The sequence below is a fragment of the Cylas formicarius genome, unplaced genomic scaffold, assembly GCF_029955315.1.
Source record: "Cylas formicarius isolate icCylForm1 unplaced genomic scaffold, icCylForm1.1 PGA_scaffold_5__7_contigs__length_24384050, whole genome shotgun sequence".
Lineage (NCBI taxonomy): Eukaryota > Metazoa > Arthropoda > Insecta > Coleoptera > Brentidae > Cylas > Cylas formicarius.
In genome coordinates, this window is record NW_026844341.1 from 544,886 (window position 1) to 564,842 (window position 19,957).

The 19,957-nt window shown below is 39.7% G+C and overlaps 1 protein-coding gene across 1 annotated transcript; it reads left to right on the forward strand.

Annotated features, from left to right (window-relative positions):
- The first annotated feature begins 18,387 nt into the window (after positions 1–18,387).
- On the forward strand, positions 18,388–19,753 carry LOC132702443 (uncharacterized). Its single transcript, XM_060671052.1, has 2 exons — positions 18,388–19,150; positions 19,211–19,753. The coding sequence occupies exons 1-2, from the start codon at positions 19,111–19,113 to the stop codon at positions 19,579–19,581; spliced, it is 411 nt and encodes a 136-aa protein (XP_060527035.1). The 5' UTR covers positions 18,388–19,110; the 3' UTR covers positions 19,582–19,753.
- The last annotated feature ends 204 nt before the right edge of the window (positions 19,754–19,957 follow it).

Genomic DNA, 19,957 nt, shown 5'->3' on the forward strand with positions numbered 1-19,957 from the left:
TTTAGGGACGCGTTTTTGTTGATATGCGGTTGCATCAGTGATGCCGGATAGCGGACATGGAGTTCCTTTGGTTTCCACTTCTCTTCGAGGTTGTCTTCACATGCTTCATCTCTGGTGCCTTGTGCTAGGTTTAGTGGTGTCAATTTTCTATAAATTTTCCTTAGAGTTTTGTATATTTGGCTGTTTGTGATGTCGTCGTTGAAGTATTTTTTGAGAGCACTGATTTGTTTTTGGTGGTGTGTCGGTATGTGCACGATACCTTGGCCTCCTTTTTCACGTGGGATGTTTACTCTCTCAACTGAGCTGCGCGGGTAATGTTTACGGAATTTAGTGCTCATGGTACGAACTTGTCCATGCAATCACTCCAAAACTGTACGTCAGGATGGATATGGCATATGTGTTTACTGCTTTTGTTGTTTTTGGCGTTTAGTCTCGTTTTAAGAACTGAACGTAGTCTTTCTCTGAATTTCCTTTTCAGTATTTCTTTGCTGTTTTTCTAATCTATTGCTCTAGATTGTTGATATCCTAAATATTTATACAGTTCTTCGATTTCCATGCCAACTATCTGTCCTTCGTCTGCACCCATGTCATATCCTTCATGCCTCTTCCATTTTCCTTTTTCCATCGCATTTATTCGGCACTTGTCTAACCCAAATTCCATATGAATGTCATCGCTAAAGGTTCTTGTAGTTTGTATTAATTTTTCAATGTTTTCTTTATTATCCGCGTATATTTTAAGATCATCCATATAGAGGAGGTGACTAATTTTAATATTTTCTATTGTTGTACCATTGTTTTATTAAGCATGTGCGAGAGGGGGTTTATTGCCATGCAGAACCATAATGCGCTGAGTGCATCGCCCTGAAAGATTCCGCGTTTGATTTCTATGTTGTCTATTGTGAATTTCGTCTTCCTCTTATTTTAGCTTAATGTTGTTTTCCATTTTTTCATTGTTTGTTTTAGGGTGTTTTGAATGTTTGAATGTGTCTACGATTAATTGTTCTTTGTAGCCTTTGGTTTTTCTCCTGCAGCCTTTCTGTTCCATTCCTAATAGGTTGTTTTGTATTAAATGGGCATATATTTTATCTATAATGATTGACGTTAATATTTTGTATATAGTCGAGAGACATGTGATTGGTCTGTATTTATCTGGGTGCGCAATTGAAGGTGTTGTTTTGGGGAGCAGGTGTGTTATGCCTTCGGTCATGAAGTCTGGTATTTGAGTTCGTCCTTGTAGAATTCCAGAGGGAAGTTCTGCTATTTTGTTATGTGTTCCTATAAACCGTACCCACCAAAAGTTATGTACCCCGTCTTTTCCTGGTTATTTAAAGTTGTGTGTTTTTCTGATGGCTTCCCGTACTTCTTCAGTTGTTATGTTATGGTTGTTCATCTGTCTTCCATTGTGCGTTTTTTTCTTTTCATCCTTGATCCATTTTGCAGTTTGTTTGTGTTCTTTTTCCTGTGACCATATATTGCTCCAGTAGGTTTTCGTTTCCTCTTTATTTGTCTCCTCATTTCGTTCTATGTTGCTTGTTTGTCGACTTAATTCTCTGTAAAATCGTCATTCGTCTTATTTGAATTGTTTTTTTTGTTGTCTGCGCTGATATCTTTAAGCCTTCTCAATCTTTTTAACTTGGCTGCAAGTTTCTGTTGGAGTAGGTCTATGATTTCACTTATATTTTTATTTTCTTCATTTTGGTGTTCAAATATTATTTGTTGTGCTTTGTTTTTTAGTTTTCTACTTCCGTTTGGATCACCTGATTTTATTGATCTGCCTATTTTAGCCCGTAATTCATCTATCTGTTTATTGATTCGCCGTTCCCATGGTGGTGTCGCTTTTTCTTCTTGAGTTTGGTGAGTTTGTTGTCTTTCTGCTGTTCTTTTGACAATAAATATATATATTGGTTATGGATTATTGTTATGCCATCATTGTCTTTTATTTTACTTACAATAAAGTTGTTTATTTTCTTGATAATTGCATTAGCTTTTTGTGTAATTTTTGTTTCAAGTTTCGGAAGCTTTGGTCTTAGGTTTAGCGCGGTTCCTTAGTATTTCATGTATGTTTCTTCGAAGCAGTTTTGTAGGCGTTGTTCTTCTTTTGTGAGTTCTTCACTTTGTTAGTTAATGGTTAAGGTTTCATTTCTTTGGGGGCATTTTATTTGTGGAGAGAATTACTCGTTTTCGATCAAGGATATTTTGTATGGTTTTCTGTCGTAGTTCCAGGAATTGTCTAGTTACTTGTGCGTGTAGTTCTTTGCTGTACCCTTTAGTGTTCGTCTGCATTCTAGTTATGACAAGATAGCTGCGATATATAAATTCATTAATATCCTGCCCTGTAGAGTAATTGGGTGTCTTTGACCTTCCAAAGCATCTCTTCTGGGTGATGTTTTCTGGTTCCTGTTCATTGCGTCGATGTTTGCCGTTTGCAGGTCAGCAGCACCACTCCTGCTGGGTCCTGCAACAGGCTAGGCATGAGGGCGGTTCCGAACGGAGTCAGCCTGAGCCTCCTCCACACCCGTGTAGCCATTTTGACGAGTCTTTATAGCGCCTTTGTCTCACTATCCGAGGTGCTAACCCGTAAAGCGGTTGTCCTTTTAGGGGCCTTTTACGCCAGGCAGGACCTACCAAGGTGGTATTCTTTGTAACAAGCGCCACCCACGGGGTTTATTATTATTATTATTATTCTAATTAATAATATTATTAATATTATTATTATTATTCTGTTCCTAAATTTCAAATGTGATTGCGAAAAGTCGTGTATATTGAACTTATTCAGAATAAAAGCTATAAGGCAACGAATTTTTTAAAAACCTCTAAACGATTTTGATGTGGTGTGTTATACTTAATAATTTTGTAGAAAAATGTTGCGGCATGGAGCCCATATTTGTTAAACATAGAGAGGCAACCAGATTTTTTTAGGTAAGGTGTTATGTGGTCTCTGAATGCGATATATTCCCAGGTAAGACTTAAGACATGTATACACCAATATAATGATTCAGTTGCGATTTTTTTTTCAAAGAATCTTCCACAGGCTATTGTAATACTTTTTACAAAACTTCTGGATTTCTCCTGCTTTGGTTTTTGCTTAGTCGAAATTGCTGATGTTTCGCAAATCATCCTGTTGCCTTCTTCAGGGCTTGACTGAAACTGGCTCGTATTTTACTCTGTGGCTGTTTATATATTGTTTGAGGGGGGCGGAGCTAAATGAGGAGCATAAACTCTGTACTCTGTACACTGACCTTTTTGTGACGTTCTAGAGACCATAACGTTATCCCCAATTTTCTTAAAATATCCCATCACGTCACAACCTCATCTGATTATAAAATTTTTCGAAAATCGAAAGAATTCTTCATACCCGTAAAGTAATAGACCAACTCAATAATCTCTTCTGTCTCGACACCTTGAAATTTCTTCTATTTTATCCCTATCCGAGTTCGATACCCCATCAAATATGATTCATGACAAAGCTTTAAATCTTCATTTATCTACTACCCAAAATTACATTGAGAAATTTGAAACACTAACGTCAACACTAGGAAAACTGTCAAACTCTTCTGAACCATAAAACTCTCTAATAAATGTATCATCGCAGCAACTTTCAGAAACGGAAAAATTAGTTCTTTCAATAGGTTTCAACTTCGTCCTTGAACCACGTATTATCCCAAAAGAGGAAATCATTTCAGTCTATCCTGAACAAACTGCCATCTCAAACAGCTAATGAAATTCGATTTGAAACCGCAAAAATCCTTAAAAACAAACCCTCCTAAATCTAATATTGCAAAGTCTGAACGCATAGCCCTAAAATCTCTAAAATCGAATCCAGACATCGTAATCCAAAAAGCAGATAAAGGAAATGCTAGGGCAGTCGTGGACACAAATGAATATCAGGAAAAGATTCAAGATATTCTTACAGGCGGATCATATCGTCAACTTAAAAAAGATCCTACGTCATCTATGGATCGCAACCATAAATCTGTTATTAAGGCTTCCGCACTATCAGATTCCGTGAAAAAATCTGTTATTCATCATGACTTTAAAATTCCTCGTCTCTACGCACTCCCAAAGATTCACAAACCAGGATTACCCCTTCGACCTATTGACAGCACCATTGGCTCTCCAACATATTCTCTAGCAAAATATATAGCTTCCTTATCCAAACCCCTTACAGGGAAAACTGACAAGTTTCGTACTTAATTTCTTTCACTTCATTGAACAATTAAAAAGCATTACATTAGATATACAAGATATTCTAGTTAGTTTCGACGTAGAATCGCTCTTTACCAAAGTTCCTTTTCCTGAAACTCTCGAAATCATTTCAGATATATTAAAATCCGAGAATCTCGAATCAAAACTTCTCACCTTAATTGAAAAATGCTTATCGGGAACATTTTTTTCATATAACGGACAAATTTTTGAACAAACGTTGGGAACAGTTGGGTTCTCCACTATCACCAGTCATCGCGAATATATTTATGGAAGGCTTTGAGAAGAAAGCTCTCGACAACTTCATTTAAAACCAAAATTATGGAAACGCTACGTCGATGATATTATGTTATTTGGCCTCATGGTGAAGAAACCCTAGTAGATTTTCTTAGAAATTTAAACTCTATACACCCTAAAATATGTTTTACCATTGAGTTGAAAACTAATAATAACCTTCCATTCTTAGATATCAATAGATATCAATAGAAAATCAGACCTAACATTATGTTATTGTGTTTACAGAAAACCTACGCACACAGACCTATACCTGATTGCTTGGTCACATCACCATCCGGCCCAAAAATCATCGGTTATCAACTCTCTTGTTTACAGAGCCGTAAAACTATCTCAGCACGAGTCACTGAAAACAGAATTAAAACACCTTACCTCTCTCTTCTCTCTAATAATTACCTTCTCTCTAATAATTTTCACATTAAATATATTAAGCGTTAGATCAAAATATATACTTCACCACAACCTTCCAATAGCAATGAGGCCGAAAGCAATCCTACACTTGCCACTGTGGTCCTTCCTTACATTCAAAACATCATTGGCCACATATCAAAAGTTCTAAAGAAGTATAACGTGAAAACCAGATTTATCACTTGTCGAAAAATGTCTCAACATCTTCGGTCCTTCAAAGACAAAATTCCATTTTAGATGCGAGGAATTCACAGCATTCCATGCATTGGAAAGACCAGACGAAAAATATCAACTAGGCTCAAAGAACACGAAAGAGCCTTACGACTAAGACAAATAAACTCATCAGCTGTTGCCGAACACGCTCATGAAACCGGACATAAAATTTTATTCGAAAAAACTAAAATTCTTGAATGTAATCAGTTGTTCTACCATCGAAAAATCCGAGAGTCTATAGAAATCTATAATCAACCTAACAATCTTAACGGCGACTCAGGTCTCTACCTGTCACCAATTTAGGAATCAGTCATCCGAGCCGGTGATTATGCACCTCATTTAGCTCCGCCCCCCTCAAACAATATATAAGCAAGCACAGGGTAAAATACGAGTCAGTTTCAGCCAAGTTCTGAAGAAGTCAACAGGATGATTGGCGAAACGTCAGCAATTTCGACTCAGCAAAAACCGACACAGGAGGAATCCAGAAGTTTTGTAAAAAGTATTAATTACTATTATTGTTAATTTCCTTCGAACAATCAGAAAATGGCTATACCTCGTGGTCCTATAACGAATATCAGAGCCTCAGACTAGCTTAACAAGTAAATACGAACAAGCGTACATAAATGCAACCAAAATCAAGTTTCCAGTTTAAGCCAATTGGAATTTGAATTTGAAGAAAGAGACACCATCAAACCATCTTAATCCATAGCAAAAACCTTATACAACTTGTTTCTAATTTTTATAAGCTTTCTCTTGTGTTCATGAAGGAGAACGGGTCGGTATAACATACTATAGCATGCCGCTGTACATAAAGTAATAGTGTCACCTAGTTTCAGTTTCACCGGATGGCTAAGAAAAATTTCAAACAGACATAACAATAACTCTGTTGGACTAGATCAGACACGTGAGGCCTAAATCTCATTTTGTTATCAATAAATAGAGACAAGTAGCATCGTTGCCATTGCCAAATAAATTGAGCTGAGATATGTATTCAATTCAAATGTATTGCTTAACGACCAATTAGATTTAAATACCTCTCCATTATTAAACTTAAATTCTCACACCAACATTAATTAAGGTTTTAATGTCATTTTTGGGTATATAAGTAGCAGTTGTTATTATTATTTAATTTCGTGAAAATCTGAACTGTTAGTTCTTATTTATTTTATTATCTTTTTTTATATTTTTGACGTTTCGTTTCGGCGAAATAATTATCAACTGTGCCGTTCCATAAGGTCCCTGGAAAAAATACAATACAAGGAATTTATTTGTGAATCTATGTTGTGCATGTAGAGTTTTTAAAGCTTATCTTTTATGCTTAAAAAAGCAGCCAAATAAGCTTATAATTTTAAAGCTAATTTAATAGATTTTGGCTTCTCAAAAACCACACCTGAAAACCAGAATACAGAAAAATGGAATAAATAAAAATAAGACATTTTAATTTTGTAACTACTTCTCTAAGGAATCCTTTAAGTTTTGAAATTTGAATTCTAGTAGATGGATAAAGGGACTTCCAGGGACTCCTAACCTCACTTTTTGGCCACTCGGCCACGGGCCCCCGCCCACGGGCCGCTCGGCCATCTTTTGCGGGCCCCTCGGCCACGTGTCTTCTTCTTTTCGCCCTTGGGCCATTCGCCCATAGGCCATTCGCCCATGGGCCACTCGCCCATGGGACATTGGTTCAAGGTCGTTCGCCCATTGGCCGTTCGGCCTAACCAAACCGTCGTCCGTGATACCGACCTAACCAAATTGTGGTCCGTGGTTCCAACCAAACCGTTGTCCGTGGTGCCAACCGTTCGCCCGCGGGGGGCCCCTGGGCGTAGCCTCCGCTGGTAGAGGTGGGGGGCGTAGCCCCCGCTGGTAGAGTCCCCGCCCCCCCCCGCTCTAACCAAACCGTCGTCCGTGGTGCCGCCAACCTAACCGTCGTCCGTGGTGCCAACCAAATCGTTGTCCGTGGTGCCCCGCCGTCGTCCGTGGTGGTGGTGGTGCCGACCAAATCGTTGTCCGTGGTGGTGCCCCGCCGTCGTCCGTGGTGGTGATGGTGGTGCCCCCCGGGGGCTGCCGCTGGTGCTCGCCCCCCCATCCCCCCGTCTCCCCGTCCCCCCGTCCCCCCGTCCCCCCGCCCCCCCGCCATATGTTGATGTAAAAAAAACAAAAATTTTAGTGTTTTTTTTATTTAGACACACAAACAATCATACACATTTTTTTTTTACATTACAATAAAAAAAAAGACCAACATAAGCCTAATTTTTTTTACAAATATTTTTTATTATTAGGTCGCAATGAATCGTCATTAAATTATTATATATTCCGGTGTGATCGTCGTTTTTTCTGAGGGGGATTCTAAAAAGACTATCATAAGCCTAATTTTTTACAAATATTATTATTAGGTCGCAATGAATATGTTAAAACAAATCAATTATCGCCATTAAATTATTATATATTCTGGTGCGATCATCGATTTCTTCTTCGGGTTCTAATTCAAAGTGTATTTCGGAATAGCAACTTTCACACCAACTCCTCTGACTCTGGTATACCATATATATTAATGCACAGGCTTCGACTGTAGGTATGTGCCGATAATCGCAAAAATCAAATTTGTCAAATTTGATTTTTGATTTTTTTTCAAAAGTTATAAAAGCGTCTTTGCAAGATTCACAAACCATCAACAGAAATGTTCGGGTCATCACTATATAGTGTTTTTCCCATAAATAATAGCTATAATGCTCAAAAGGATGGTCTGTATACCTTGGCCATACTAAAATGGCATTTCGATGTGCCAACGATACTTTCTTTTGACGGGTTATCAAACTCAAATCTGGTGGAGGTGGTCGTTCACATTTGACAGCGAGTGCATTAATATATTTCCACCTATATTCGGGATATTTTTCCATTATCTGTAGCGTTAGCGTCCTCGGTAAGGTCGTTTCAAGCAGAAAATGTGCAACAGAATGAACGTTTTCACTAATTGACTTTATACATAGATCTTTCAACGACAACAATTCGGCCATTGTCTACAACAGAGAAAAAAAAAATTACAGTGCCTTGTAATGTCCCCACGGAAGAGTATCAAACGTGTTTGCTATAAGATATCTTTTGTCGTCATACGGACTTAGCGCCACTTTAATTTGTTCGATACTAAACACCTCGTGCGTATAAGAACGAATGGTTCGTTGAGTAGCATGTTTTTCTTTTAAATTTTTCAAGCAATCAACAAAATCTTCAAAAGTTATTTTATTTTTAACAATCTGGTAGTTTACACCCTTTGATTTTTTTACAGTTTTTCCGTTTAAGATTTTATAAGTGTACATTTTCGATCTTAGCCCGGCATAGTGTGAAATTATTGAACCGTTGGCCTCGTCCTTCATTAGACCCAGTACTTTCTTATTGACGCGAGGCATATTGTATGGATTATCAATGGGATAGTCGGACGTGTCGAATTTGCTTAAATTGGACTTAATAACCTCTTCGTATACATCATCACAATGGATGTTGTAAATGAAACTGTCCGTGTCCATATACTGAATTTTACATTTCTCCGGACCTAACTTGGGTAGCATGTAATCGTAATGAAACGAATACATGATAATTTTAGATGGATCCAGAATTGACATTCCAATGTAAAGGGGTTTGTTAAAAATAAGTTCCGATTTTTTCAGTTCCACCAACATTAGATTATCATCTAGTACAGTTCTATTGTGAAATCGGGGACTAGCAATTAAATTTTTAGCACCGTAACGACCCTCCCACTTTCTAACAAATTTTACGACCCGATGCTTACGTATGTTTTCCATAGTTTTTCCGAACACCGCGTTGTTAAATAATTTAAAAAGATTTTTACCAAAAGTGGTAGTGGCTTGCGTCCGTAAGTGATTATTTAGATCGATATATTCTTTTAGCCAAGAAGATTGCCTAAATTTTAATACTCTGTGTATTTTAGTAAGAACGAGTCCGTGTTTTAAAGCTTGCTTTAAATTTCGATAGTGTATAACGTAATTGGTTTTATTAAAAAGGGTTGTCATCAATTTTGGTAATTTTGAATTGGGAGGCACGCGATGCTCGGCACAAAATGGGAAATCTTTATGTAGATCGTGTAAACTCTGAGGGTATTGCAAATCTACCTCCAAAATATAGCCTACCCCGCCCGTGTCTGGAATATTATTAATGCTAAGGGAGGCAATTTCTTCCCGAGTCAACCATGTGAATCCGCCGTAGGGAAGAGGCTCCGACATAGCCTTGCCGTAAAGATTGTTAACGTCAAAAAATGTGAGATAATTCGATTGCTTTGATGGATCGTAATTGGAGATGTACTTGTTGTTTGCCTCAACGTACCTGCCAACGCACACCGAAATCCCACCCCGTATACCCTGTTCGATAAACATAATCTGATCAATGTCACGCATCAGTTCTAAACGACATTTTGTGAATCTAAGCATACAGTCCCACGTATACTAAAATACCATGCCGGGTCCAAAATATGCGTCACCATTCAATTTTTTCGAAAATTTTCAAATACGTCGGCCAAAAGGATAACGTCCGTTTTCAAATATAAATCCGAATATTCGCCCAAGTTTTTAATTTCAAACGCGGACCAGACTTTTTGCGCATGAGCATACTTTTCTTCACTAATGTCGGACTCATATAATTTATTGTAAAAAGCATCGATGGGCGGTAAACTCGTTTCGTTTAATTTGTCGTAGTCGTCTATGTAATCATAACAAAATACACCCTTTTGCGACAATAAATTTAGTTTTGATTCGTCTTGAAGATGAGAAAATTCTTTTTTTAATATGTAAAGTTCATTTTTGTCGACGCTGTTTACCAAATTGTCTAGAGACGCCCCCAAAAATCTAAACGAATCTATAAATCGAAACTTTAGCTTATATACGGGCTCGTAATAGGTAAAAGATATGTATTTTTCCTTGTTGACCGGAACCAAACTTAAAGACCCTTTATTGCCCAAGGCCCTAAGGATAAAATGGGCGTCGTACCCTGAGAGATTCTGGAATACTACGGGCACTATGAACAATTTTCTAAAATTTAAATTACAAGCCTGATGGGCGAAATTTCTGAATTTCCCGGTAAAATGGTCGTGGTCGCGGACAATGACGTCTGTCGGTGAGAAAGGCTCTTCGCAAATATGACAATGTGTCGAAACTTGAGAGAAAGTAATTGACCCTTCCATGGGTACGATATCAATAAATTTCGATTGGACAAACTTCGATAAGTCAGATATTTGTCGGACGAACCAATCCATACAATCTGGACCGCGATAGGATTCGAAAAAGGACAAAGAATCGTCATAAGAACATTTAAAATAATATGCGGCACTATATGCCTCATGCTTTTGATATTTTCGCGTTTTGTCTGAAATTACCAAATTTACATCTTTAAGTTGACTTTCGAAATCGGCGTAGATTACAAATGGCGTGGTTTGTTTGTATATATGGTTTCGAAATTCAACATAGTCGTATTTGGGAAAAGACACTTTATAATCGTTCAAACTGACACACAACCTTTCATGATCCTTTAAGAGCGTTTCGCTACTGAAGTAATTCAAACACCTATCGCAAATATATTTTTTACCGTTATGTCTACTAAGCTGGCGCGACACTAGTCGAGATAAATTTTTAATATAACAATAATGATATTTAATTTCTTCTTCTTTTTCATATTTATGGTCCTCTGCCGTCGTCGGTTCCGTATCAAAATCATTAATTTTTGGATAATACTTATTTTGAATTAATAGTAAATTGACATGTTTTTCGCGTTTTTCTTTAGTCAAACGGGCCGGTAACACTGAATAAAAACTTTTACTGTTATTTTGAATTAACTCTAAAACGTACACATTTACGGAAATTTCGTTGAATTTTTCAAATATATGAATTTGATTTAGACCCATCGGTGTTGGGCAATTTTCAGTTCTTAAAACGCCCTTATAATAAGGATATGAAGTTGGTAAGTGTTGTTTGAGATGTACAGGAAAACAAGCACAGACCACTGACCAATAAAAACAGGCTTCGTCATTATTTTGAATATTAATGCATGCATTTTTTCTCTTAATTTCTGGGGGCAATTCAATGTAGGAAGAGCCGTTACCCACTTCAAATTTGTTAATATTAATTTCCAAATAAAGAATTTTTTGCAAGGCAAATCCCGAATCGCGTTCTTGAAATTCAGACAATTTATTTAGAATTTGAATTTTAACATTTTCAACGAACCATTCGTTTAAATCCGTCCCCAAGTCGATGACAGCATTTTTGGTAGAAATATATTTCACGTCGGTCACGTCTTGGTCGTCGCTTTTTCTCTTTATAAATTCCCCGCAAAACGTGGCATTTACTTTTAGCATTGGCGACGCTTGTTTTAAAATTTTTGAAATTTTTTTCTTAAATATGACAAGACAGTCGTTTAAAAACTGTTGTTCGTCTTTGTGTTTCAAATTGATTATTACACCCGTTAAAACTCTTCCCTGGAAACAAGACACGATCTGCTCCCACAAAACCCTTTGTTTTATATTTGCAGGACTGTTGTTTTGCAACCCCATTCCAAAATGGTGGCGATGATTCAAAATCATTTGTTTAATAGTCTTAAGATGTTGAATTGTTGTCTGTATTTTTCTTTGTAACCCCATGGATATATTTTTTTTTGGACTAGTACGAACAATCTTGTTGCACCGAATGATGTTTCTGCGTAAACGTCCCAACCAAACATTTTTATCTTCTTCCGTTAAATTATCGAACACGTATTTGTTCACTTGACGAAAAGCCAAAATTAAATTTTGAGCGTCCTCAATAGTTCGCGTAAAATTCATTGCGACCAATTAATAATAATATTTGAAAAAATAAGACTTACCGTCTCTCTCTCTCTCTCTCTCTCTCTCTCTCTCTCTCTCTCTCTCTCTCCCGTAATTTTTAATTTTGAACAATTTCAAATTGTTGAGCGGGCCAACTGCCGACTTCTTTAACGCCCCGATACACCAGACTGTAGCGGCCCGTCGAAAATTGGTCTATAATCGGCCGGAAGCTGTCCGTCACCCGGTTCGGCAGGAACACCACCGATAATTCTAACTCCAATAGAACCGCCTCCCCAAACTGGGTCTTTACTATTCTGGCCTTGTCTATCTTGTATGGTCGACCAACGTCTAACTGCCCCAACTTAACTATTGGTTTTTGATTCTCTTTATTCGCTGCAATTTTTTCATTTAATGCTTTTAAGTCCATCTATAACGAAAGTAGAATCCTTCAGTTCAATATTGACAATTTTTTCAAAAAACAAAAAATAGTACTTACTTTGGCGTTGGTTTGGGATGGGTGCGGTGGGGGCGGCTAACACTGAGATAACACGGATCGTTTGATCAATTAAGCGACTTGATCACACACACAACTCAAGCGGTATTTAAATGATGTGACAAATAATCGAAACCTTTTATATACTGAATTCCGACAGCGGACTAATATGAAAGTCTCGTTGCGAAGGCAGGCGACGCGATGATCTCACCCGCCAAGGTTTCGTTGAAACATTTCGCAAAGCGATGATGTCATGCATCCGCTGCCGCACACCGGCGGGCGATGATATCATCCAGTCGTCAAACGCGACGGCGGCGGTACGCCATCGCACACAATCGCGCTGCAATTTACATTCATACCGCGATCAACGGTCGAGATTCGAAGCGAAGCTCACACCAGAATATATAATAATTTAATGGCGATAATTGATTTGTTTTAACATATTCATTGCGACCTAATAATAATAAAAATATTTGTAAAAATTAAGCTTATGTTAGTCTTTTACCAGAATACATAATAATTTAATGACGATAATTGATTTTGTTTTTAACATATTCATTGCAACCTAATAATAAAAAATATTTGTAAAAAAATTAGGCTTATGTTGGTTTTTTTTATTCTAATGTAAAATGTATATGTAACTTTTTTTTCACTTGTTGTTGTTGTTTGGAGGAGTGTGTGTGTGTGTGTGTGTGTGGGTGTGTGTGTGTGTGTGTGTGTCTAAATAAAAAAACACTAAAGATTTTTTTTTTTATTTACATCAACATCGACAATATTTTTAAAATAAAAAAAGCTATGGGATTGATGCGGGCAGAGAGGACGCTAAATTTGCAAAATGTTTAAGTTTTTTTCTGCATTCGTCGGAGTGAAGGCGCGCCACTTGTAACTCGCTCTGCAGCAGGGCAATTTTAGTTTCAGTCTCTTTGATCCGGTCCTCGTTTCGCACCAGCTGCGACTCTAAAAACATTTTCAACTGGAACGCTTCGCATACCACCCTTCTTTCTTCGTCGTCGATAAACGTATCGAACCAACCGGAGGAGGAGGAGGATGAGCCGGTATGCTGCTGCTGCTGCTGAACCGTTTCTTCCCTTTTTTTTTTTTGTGAGACTTTGGGGGCGTCGTCGTACTACGACGCCGTTTTGACGGTTTTCTTACTTGTTGTTGTTGTTGTTGCACTTCCGGTGGTGGTGGTGGCGGCGGCGGCGGCGTATAATGTATGTCGTAGCTCGTTAAAAATTCGTACAACTCTTCGGGGGGGAGCGATATTTGCTGCTGCTCCATGATGCGCGCCCCGACACAACTGTTACATCGACACTGAGACTTATAATACATTCGCGTCGTCAATCCACGAATCGTGCGACTTGTCCAATCCCAACCAGCGTACCAAAACTTTTTTACCGCGCCTGCGCAGAACCTTTTCAACGAGATAGACGTCAGGATTGGCCGTTTTTTGCAATTCTTCTTCGTAAAATCCTCCCATTATAGGTTTACCGTTCATATCTTCGAGAAGATACGTCACCGGGTTCGTGATCTGCACTTTGACCACTTTAAATAGTTCGGTGGTCCAATTCGGCGTGTATCCTTTGTTAAACACGTGTTTGGCTTTACTAATTCTAACCACGTCACCCACTTTCAATTTCCTAGCTCCGAATATTTTCAGGTGACTGAAAGCGCTCTTCAAAAGTGAATCGGCGTTACTTTTATTCACCGCATTAGGTTTCATTCCCGTCGTTCTGTGTTTCTTGTTGTTGTATTGTTGAACGACAGAGGGCAGCACGTCTGTCTAGCGGTACGTTCCGTTTAACGAGAAATACCGATGCAATTTTTCTTTGAGCGTCCTTATTACCCGTTCGACTATCGCGGCCTTTTTCTTACTGTACGTACTATAATGATTTATTTCGTGCTTGGTCATGAGCTTCTCAAAATTGCCATTATAAAATTCCTTGCCCAGATCCGTTTGCAGGTTTTTTGGGTGTCGATCCCGTGCCTCTTTTAGAATTTTGGCGAAGGCCTTGGTCACATCACTACCCGTTTTTCTTTTTAACGGTTCGCACCACACGTATTTTGAAAAACAATCGATAACAACCAATATAAATTTAAAGTTTTTATTTTGTTTCGCATATCGATCGAGCTGGGCCAAATCGGCCTGCCACAAATCATCCAACCCTCGTATTATAGTTCTGCGACGCGCATAATTTCTACGTGCCGGCCTGTGCAGTTCCCGCACGAGTTGTATCTTTTCTTTACTACTCATTCGTCAATTTGGTCCGCTGCTCTTTTTTTGGGCCGATACGACTGTTGCTGCGGCGGGTGATTGAGAATCTTTAATTCCAACGCCCTCGTTATATCTTTATTTTCCCGGGAGAGTCGATTCACCTCGGGAACAATCTCGTCGAATCTCCGTTCCGTCACTAACGCGTGATTTTCCAACTCTTGCTTTGTGCATATCTCGCCTAGTTTGCGATCAAGGTCGCGGCGAAACTTTAGAAATTCACCTCGAAACGTTCCGACTTGTTGTTCTAAACGTGCGAATCTACTCTTGTTTGTTTCCAACGTCAGGGTAATGTCCCTGTTTTGCCGCGAGAGTCGCTCCACCGCTAAAGCGTGTTTTTCGAACGCTTGTTCTTCTGGGGCTAGCAGCGGTGGTGCGATGACGTCCTTGGATCGTAGTCTTTTCGTAAGCGCCTCGTCCACTTCATCGTCCACGTACTTTTTGGTGGCCGCGTCGTAGTTTTCACTAGGCATTTGGACATTGCAAATTCTTAAATGGTTCATATCGACGTTTCCCTCCGCGGTATAATCGAAGGCGGAGCTCTTTATCACGGTAGTTCGCTTGGAGCGGACACCGCTGGATCGTCCAAACTTGTCCAGACTCATTATTAAACTAACGTATTATACCGGCTTCTTTTAACTCTTCGACGATAGAGAGAATTTCGTTGTCCGCAGACGTGTTCCCTGCGTGTTTCGACGCGACCAGTAATTTTAGGCGCTCAACGAGTTCGTTGACGTCGTCCCAGTACACGTATTCCATAGGCGCGTTATTATAACGCATACTATAACCTTGTCCACTGTACGAATAAGGACGCGGTTTTACTAACGGTCGAATGACCTGAACGTAGTTGGGTACCGTCGACGCGCCTTTTAGACGCCCGCGCGAGTCCCTATGTACCCCCGTGACATCCATAATTTTTTTATATTCTGCCAAATCGTTTTCGGTGTATGTCTGGGGGTTTTTCAAAAGCACCAAATTATATAGGCCGAGAGTGCCGGGGTAACGCGTGCCGTCCACAATAATGTCGCCGGATCTTCGATGAAAATCCATCCACTTATTGCCGAGAACCCATTTCGAAGAGATCGAGTCATAAACGGGACCATAAACGATGTCCGTGTCGGCCGATTTCGCCCATAAATTTTGAATATAAGGATGGGAAATCTCGGGATATTGATCCAGATATGATCGAAAGGACTCGTTAGCCACATTCGAGGTATCAAACACTTCATCCTCCTCCCCTTCCTCCTGCATCTCTACACTACGATCGGCAGCCGAGGATGTCGCCGTTTCCCGAATCTCCTCCAACGGCAAAAACGACACGTTGTCGTTCTTTTTGATTTCCGCTTTCGGTTCTTGCTTGAGGCCGGTATGTTCGCTTTTTGCTTTTAACAACGCCGGTTGGAGGGGTTTTATTTTCGCAATACGCTCGAGCGGCTCGCTGACGGGTTTAAAAAGTTTCCGAATGGACGCGTCCTCCTCGCTCTTGCCCAACTTTAGAGCCAAGTACTTTTTCCTAATTGACTTGGACAGGTCGTTTACTTTCCGTTTAAGCGCCGCGTCGGCGATGTCAACGGGCGCCGCCTTCATGACACTGTGTGTTTCCGACGATCACTTGTCATCCACTTTTATATACTTATCAAAACCCTTGCGGTAACGGCCGTTTTTCAATTCAAAATCTTTGACAATTACGAGGCTTCCGTACTTGTCCTGCCAACAGGCGGAACAGATATTTTTGAACGCGTCGTACGAAACGTCGGGGGAGACGTGCTCGTCGTAAACGTGGTGTAAATTCACGTCATCCTGTTTAAACAGTACTATAATGTTGCAATTGTCCCTTATCAGTTGCTTGGGTATTTTGGAGTACGTCTGGCAGAGATAGGCCGCGTCGATGGACTTGTGTCGACACATTGAGAAATATTCGCGAATTTTATTTTGTTTGTCACATGACACGTCGTCGAAAATGAACACGGAATTCTCTTTCGCTTCACTGGGGTCGATTATCTCGTCGCTATCCCTGTAAGGAAAGTATCCAAGTCCTTTGGTTTGCTTCATTACGCGAGACAGTAGTTGGTATTTGGGTTGATACAGCGACTTTGAGTAGACGTAAACGTTCTCGAAACGCGCTCCATTGGGGCTGAAGAGTAGCGTCAACATGGCGTTAGTTTTACCGCACCCGCTCGGTCCACAAAACACCGCCCTAAACGAGTTGGGTAACAGTTTTCCGTGTTTGCTTTTATTGTTCCCGCCCTCGCCGCAAACAAAATCTAAATTTTCGATGGGGAGTGCGAGTTTCTGTTGCACCACCCGCATGACTACAACCCTTATTCGACCACCCCCTTTTATATATATACAACATATTTCGTGAATCTTTTGGACGCGGCGTGTAAGGCCCACGACATTGCTTATTCGCAGAAATAGTTGAAACTCGTCGGCTGGGTGACATCATCGTCCGCCGCGGGGCAGCGGGTGACGATGCCAAAAAATGCAAAAAATGCTTAAAACAAATTAATGAGCCACTCGGTCCGATTAGTAATCCACACATCCTGCGACACAGGAAATACGAAACGTTGATATTATTGCCGCATGTGTTTCCTTCGCTGCCGGAAATTGCATTTTATTTTTAATTTTCCACACATAACGTGGCCGGATGCGTACATCCGCGCGCGCGCGTGTTTCCGTCAGAAACTGATTAGAAATTAAAAAAAACAATAAGTAGAATATGTATATTTTATTGACCGAGACGTATATAGTGGAAAGACTCTAAAGCATTTCCTCGCGCTCAAGGTATATTTCGATTAACGGATTGAATTTTTTCAGCGTTAAGTCACACCGTTCTTCTTCGTGCCAATAAGTCGCTTGCATGCAATCTCCTAGGGGGAAGATGACGTCGTTCCATTTTAGATTTCCAATTTCCTCGTCAATAAAATATAAAAACTCCAAAAATGCCTCGTGGGTAAAGTCTAGTCGCTGCTGGCCATTAACATACAGGCGTACTTGGGCGCAATCCATCTCGACATATATATGTTCATCGATCGTTACTGTAGTATCCGGAATACGCGTAGGCGTAATTCTTCTGTGATTATTAAATGTTGCATCCCAATCACCACCCATCGTTGTTGTTCTTGTTGTTCAGTCAACTAACACACACACAAAACTTACATTGTTTTTATAACTCCTACACAGTATTTATACATTTCATCCCCCTCCTATCGTCGAAATTGGACTGCACATTGAGTTTTAGTTATCTTGACCAAACACTTTGATAACAAAAGTAGCGAACTGGACGCGATCAGGTATAACAAAATGAAAATAGTTTGTTTTTGATTCGGGGAAAAATGCTTGTCGTCGTCGTCGTCGTCACCACTGTCTTGGAGGCTTCTGGAGTTGTTTTTGTTTAAAGGGTCATTGCTACTGCTGCTGCTGCTGCTGCTACTGCTTACAATGCTTTGCCATTCTCCCTGATCTCCGTAACTGCGATCGGAGAAAACCAAACGAACTTTATAATTTTGGTGCACCGCACTCATTGGCAGTTTAGTCTCAAACAGGTTGCCGTCCGTCGCCGCCAGATGCATCAGCGTCCAGGTGTCCGGCCATGAACAGGAAAAATTACGATTATCGACGTTTTTGAAACACACATATGCTTCAATTACCCCGCTGGGTTTGTGAATATAAAACATATTTTGAACTAATGTGGACAACAAAATAAACTTGGCGTTTAGCGTAGCCATCGCGTTCTCGAATGACACTGATCACCACGTCGTCAGCGCTTTTTTATAGCGCTCAAACAATGAAAACACCGATTTTGCGAGGGAGCCGGTCCGTCGATATGGGTTCTGCTGTCAGGCCGGTTGTAATGCACAAAACACGGCAGATGAGTTTGTAGTTCAAAATTACATTGATGTTTTCCCGGTAATTTGTGCCACATATTCAACAATTCGTAGGGTCTCACCCGTTCTATGAGGTATTGTGCCGGCAGCACTTTCAGGTCTTCGCTGTTCAAGTTCGTTGGATGGCTCAACAGTATTTTATCCATCGTGGTCACCGCCTAGTCGTCAGTTTCATTAACAAATTTTTAATCTGTTGAAACACGCTCTCGCGTGGACAATTGATGCCTAATAGACTGAAATCCACGGGTCCTGCGTTGATCAATTTATTTAAAAAATTTCTCGCTAATGCCTAATAGACTGAAATCCACGGGTCCTGCGTTGATCTATTTATTTAAAAAATTCGTTGTACTCGTAATTTGTGCCACATATTTCCTGCAATTACGCGTGCCTATTGCGTCATGCGATTGCATCGTGGAACACCGGCCGCTTAGCGAAGTTGTCCGAACGTTGTCGTAATAAATACGAGGCAAATTTGATCGAGCGGCGCTATTCGTGGCGATACATCGTGTGTGTGTGTGTACTCGTGCTCCGAAAACACTTGACAATGAATAAAGAAGGTCCTTATTGCTGCTACTCCGCTGCTGGTAAGATTTTGAAGATTTTTTTTTTAATTTTTTTAATTTTTTTTTTCTTCTTTTCAAAAGATTTAACTCTCTGTCCCATCGATGAATCACACCTGTTGCTTAAGCGGCGCCTCACAAATCACGTATGGAAGAAACACCCACAAGAGTGGCCGGCGTGGAAGGAGGAGCAACTAAATCAACAGGTAGCAAGATTGAATGAAAAAATTGAAGAGGACCGGCAGTGGTACGCCTTGCAAACTCAAAGGCAACAAAAAAAACAGCAACAGAATTGGACGGCGGGACCAGTCACAACAACAACAGCAGATGATGATTGGGATACCAACAAAACGACAACAGATTGGACGGGACCAGTCACAACAACAGCAGATGATGATTGGGATACCAACAGTTGTAGTTCATATTTAGATTTTTTAAAAAATAAAAAAACATAGTATAGAAAAAAATGTTTTGCATTTCACACAGATCCAATCCTCGTTAATCATAAAATTCGTCGGGAATTATTAGAATAGTTATCTGTAAAAAAAAAAAAAAAATCTATAACTTTAACCTAGGGGGGAGTCACCGCACAAATCGGGCGAGTTGAGTGACAAAATGCTAGTCAAAATTAACGAAGTTGGTAAGTTAATTAAAAAAAAAAAAAATGCCTATCGAAAATGGATACACTTTTTTTAATCAAAAAATATCGGAAAAAAAAAGTAAATTTAAGTCTCCCCCCCGCTCTCGAACAAAGTAACTGCAGTACTAAATATACGCGGATCATAACTAGCGTTTTTATAGAGGGGGCGTGGGAGATGATTTTTTTTTATT

Coding starts and splice junctions, on each gene's coding strand:
- LOC132702443 (XM_060671052.1), top strand. CDS start 19,111: ATGAATAAAGAAGGTCCTTATTGCTGCTACTCCGCTGCTG. Junction 19,151..19,210: donor TTGCTGCTACTCCGCTGCTG/GTAAGATTTTGA, acceptor TCTTTTCAAAAG/ATTTAACTCTCTGTCCCATC.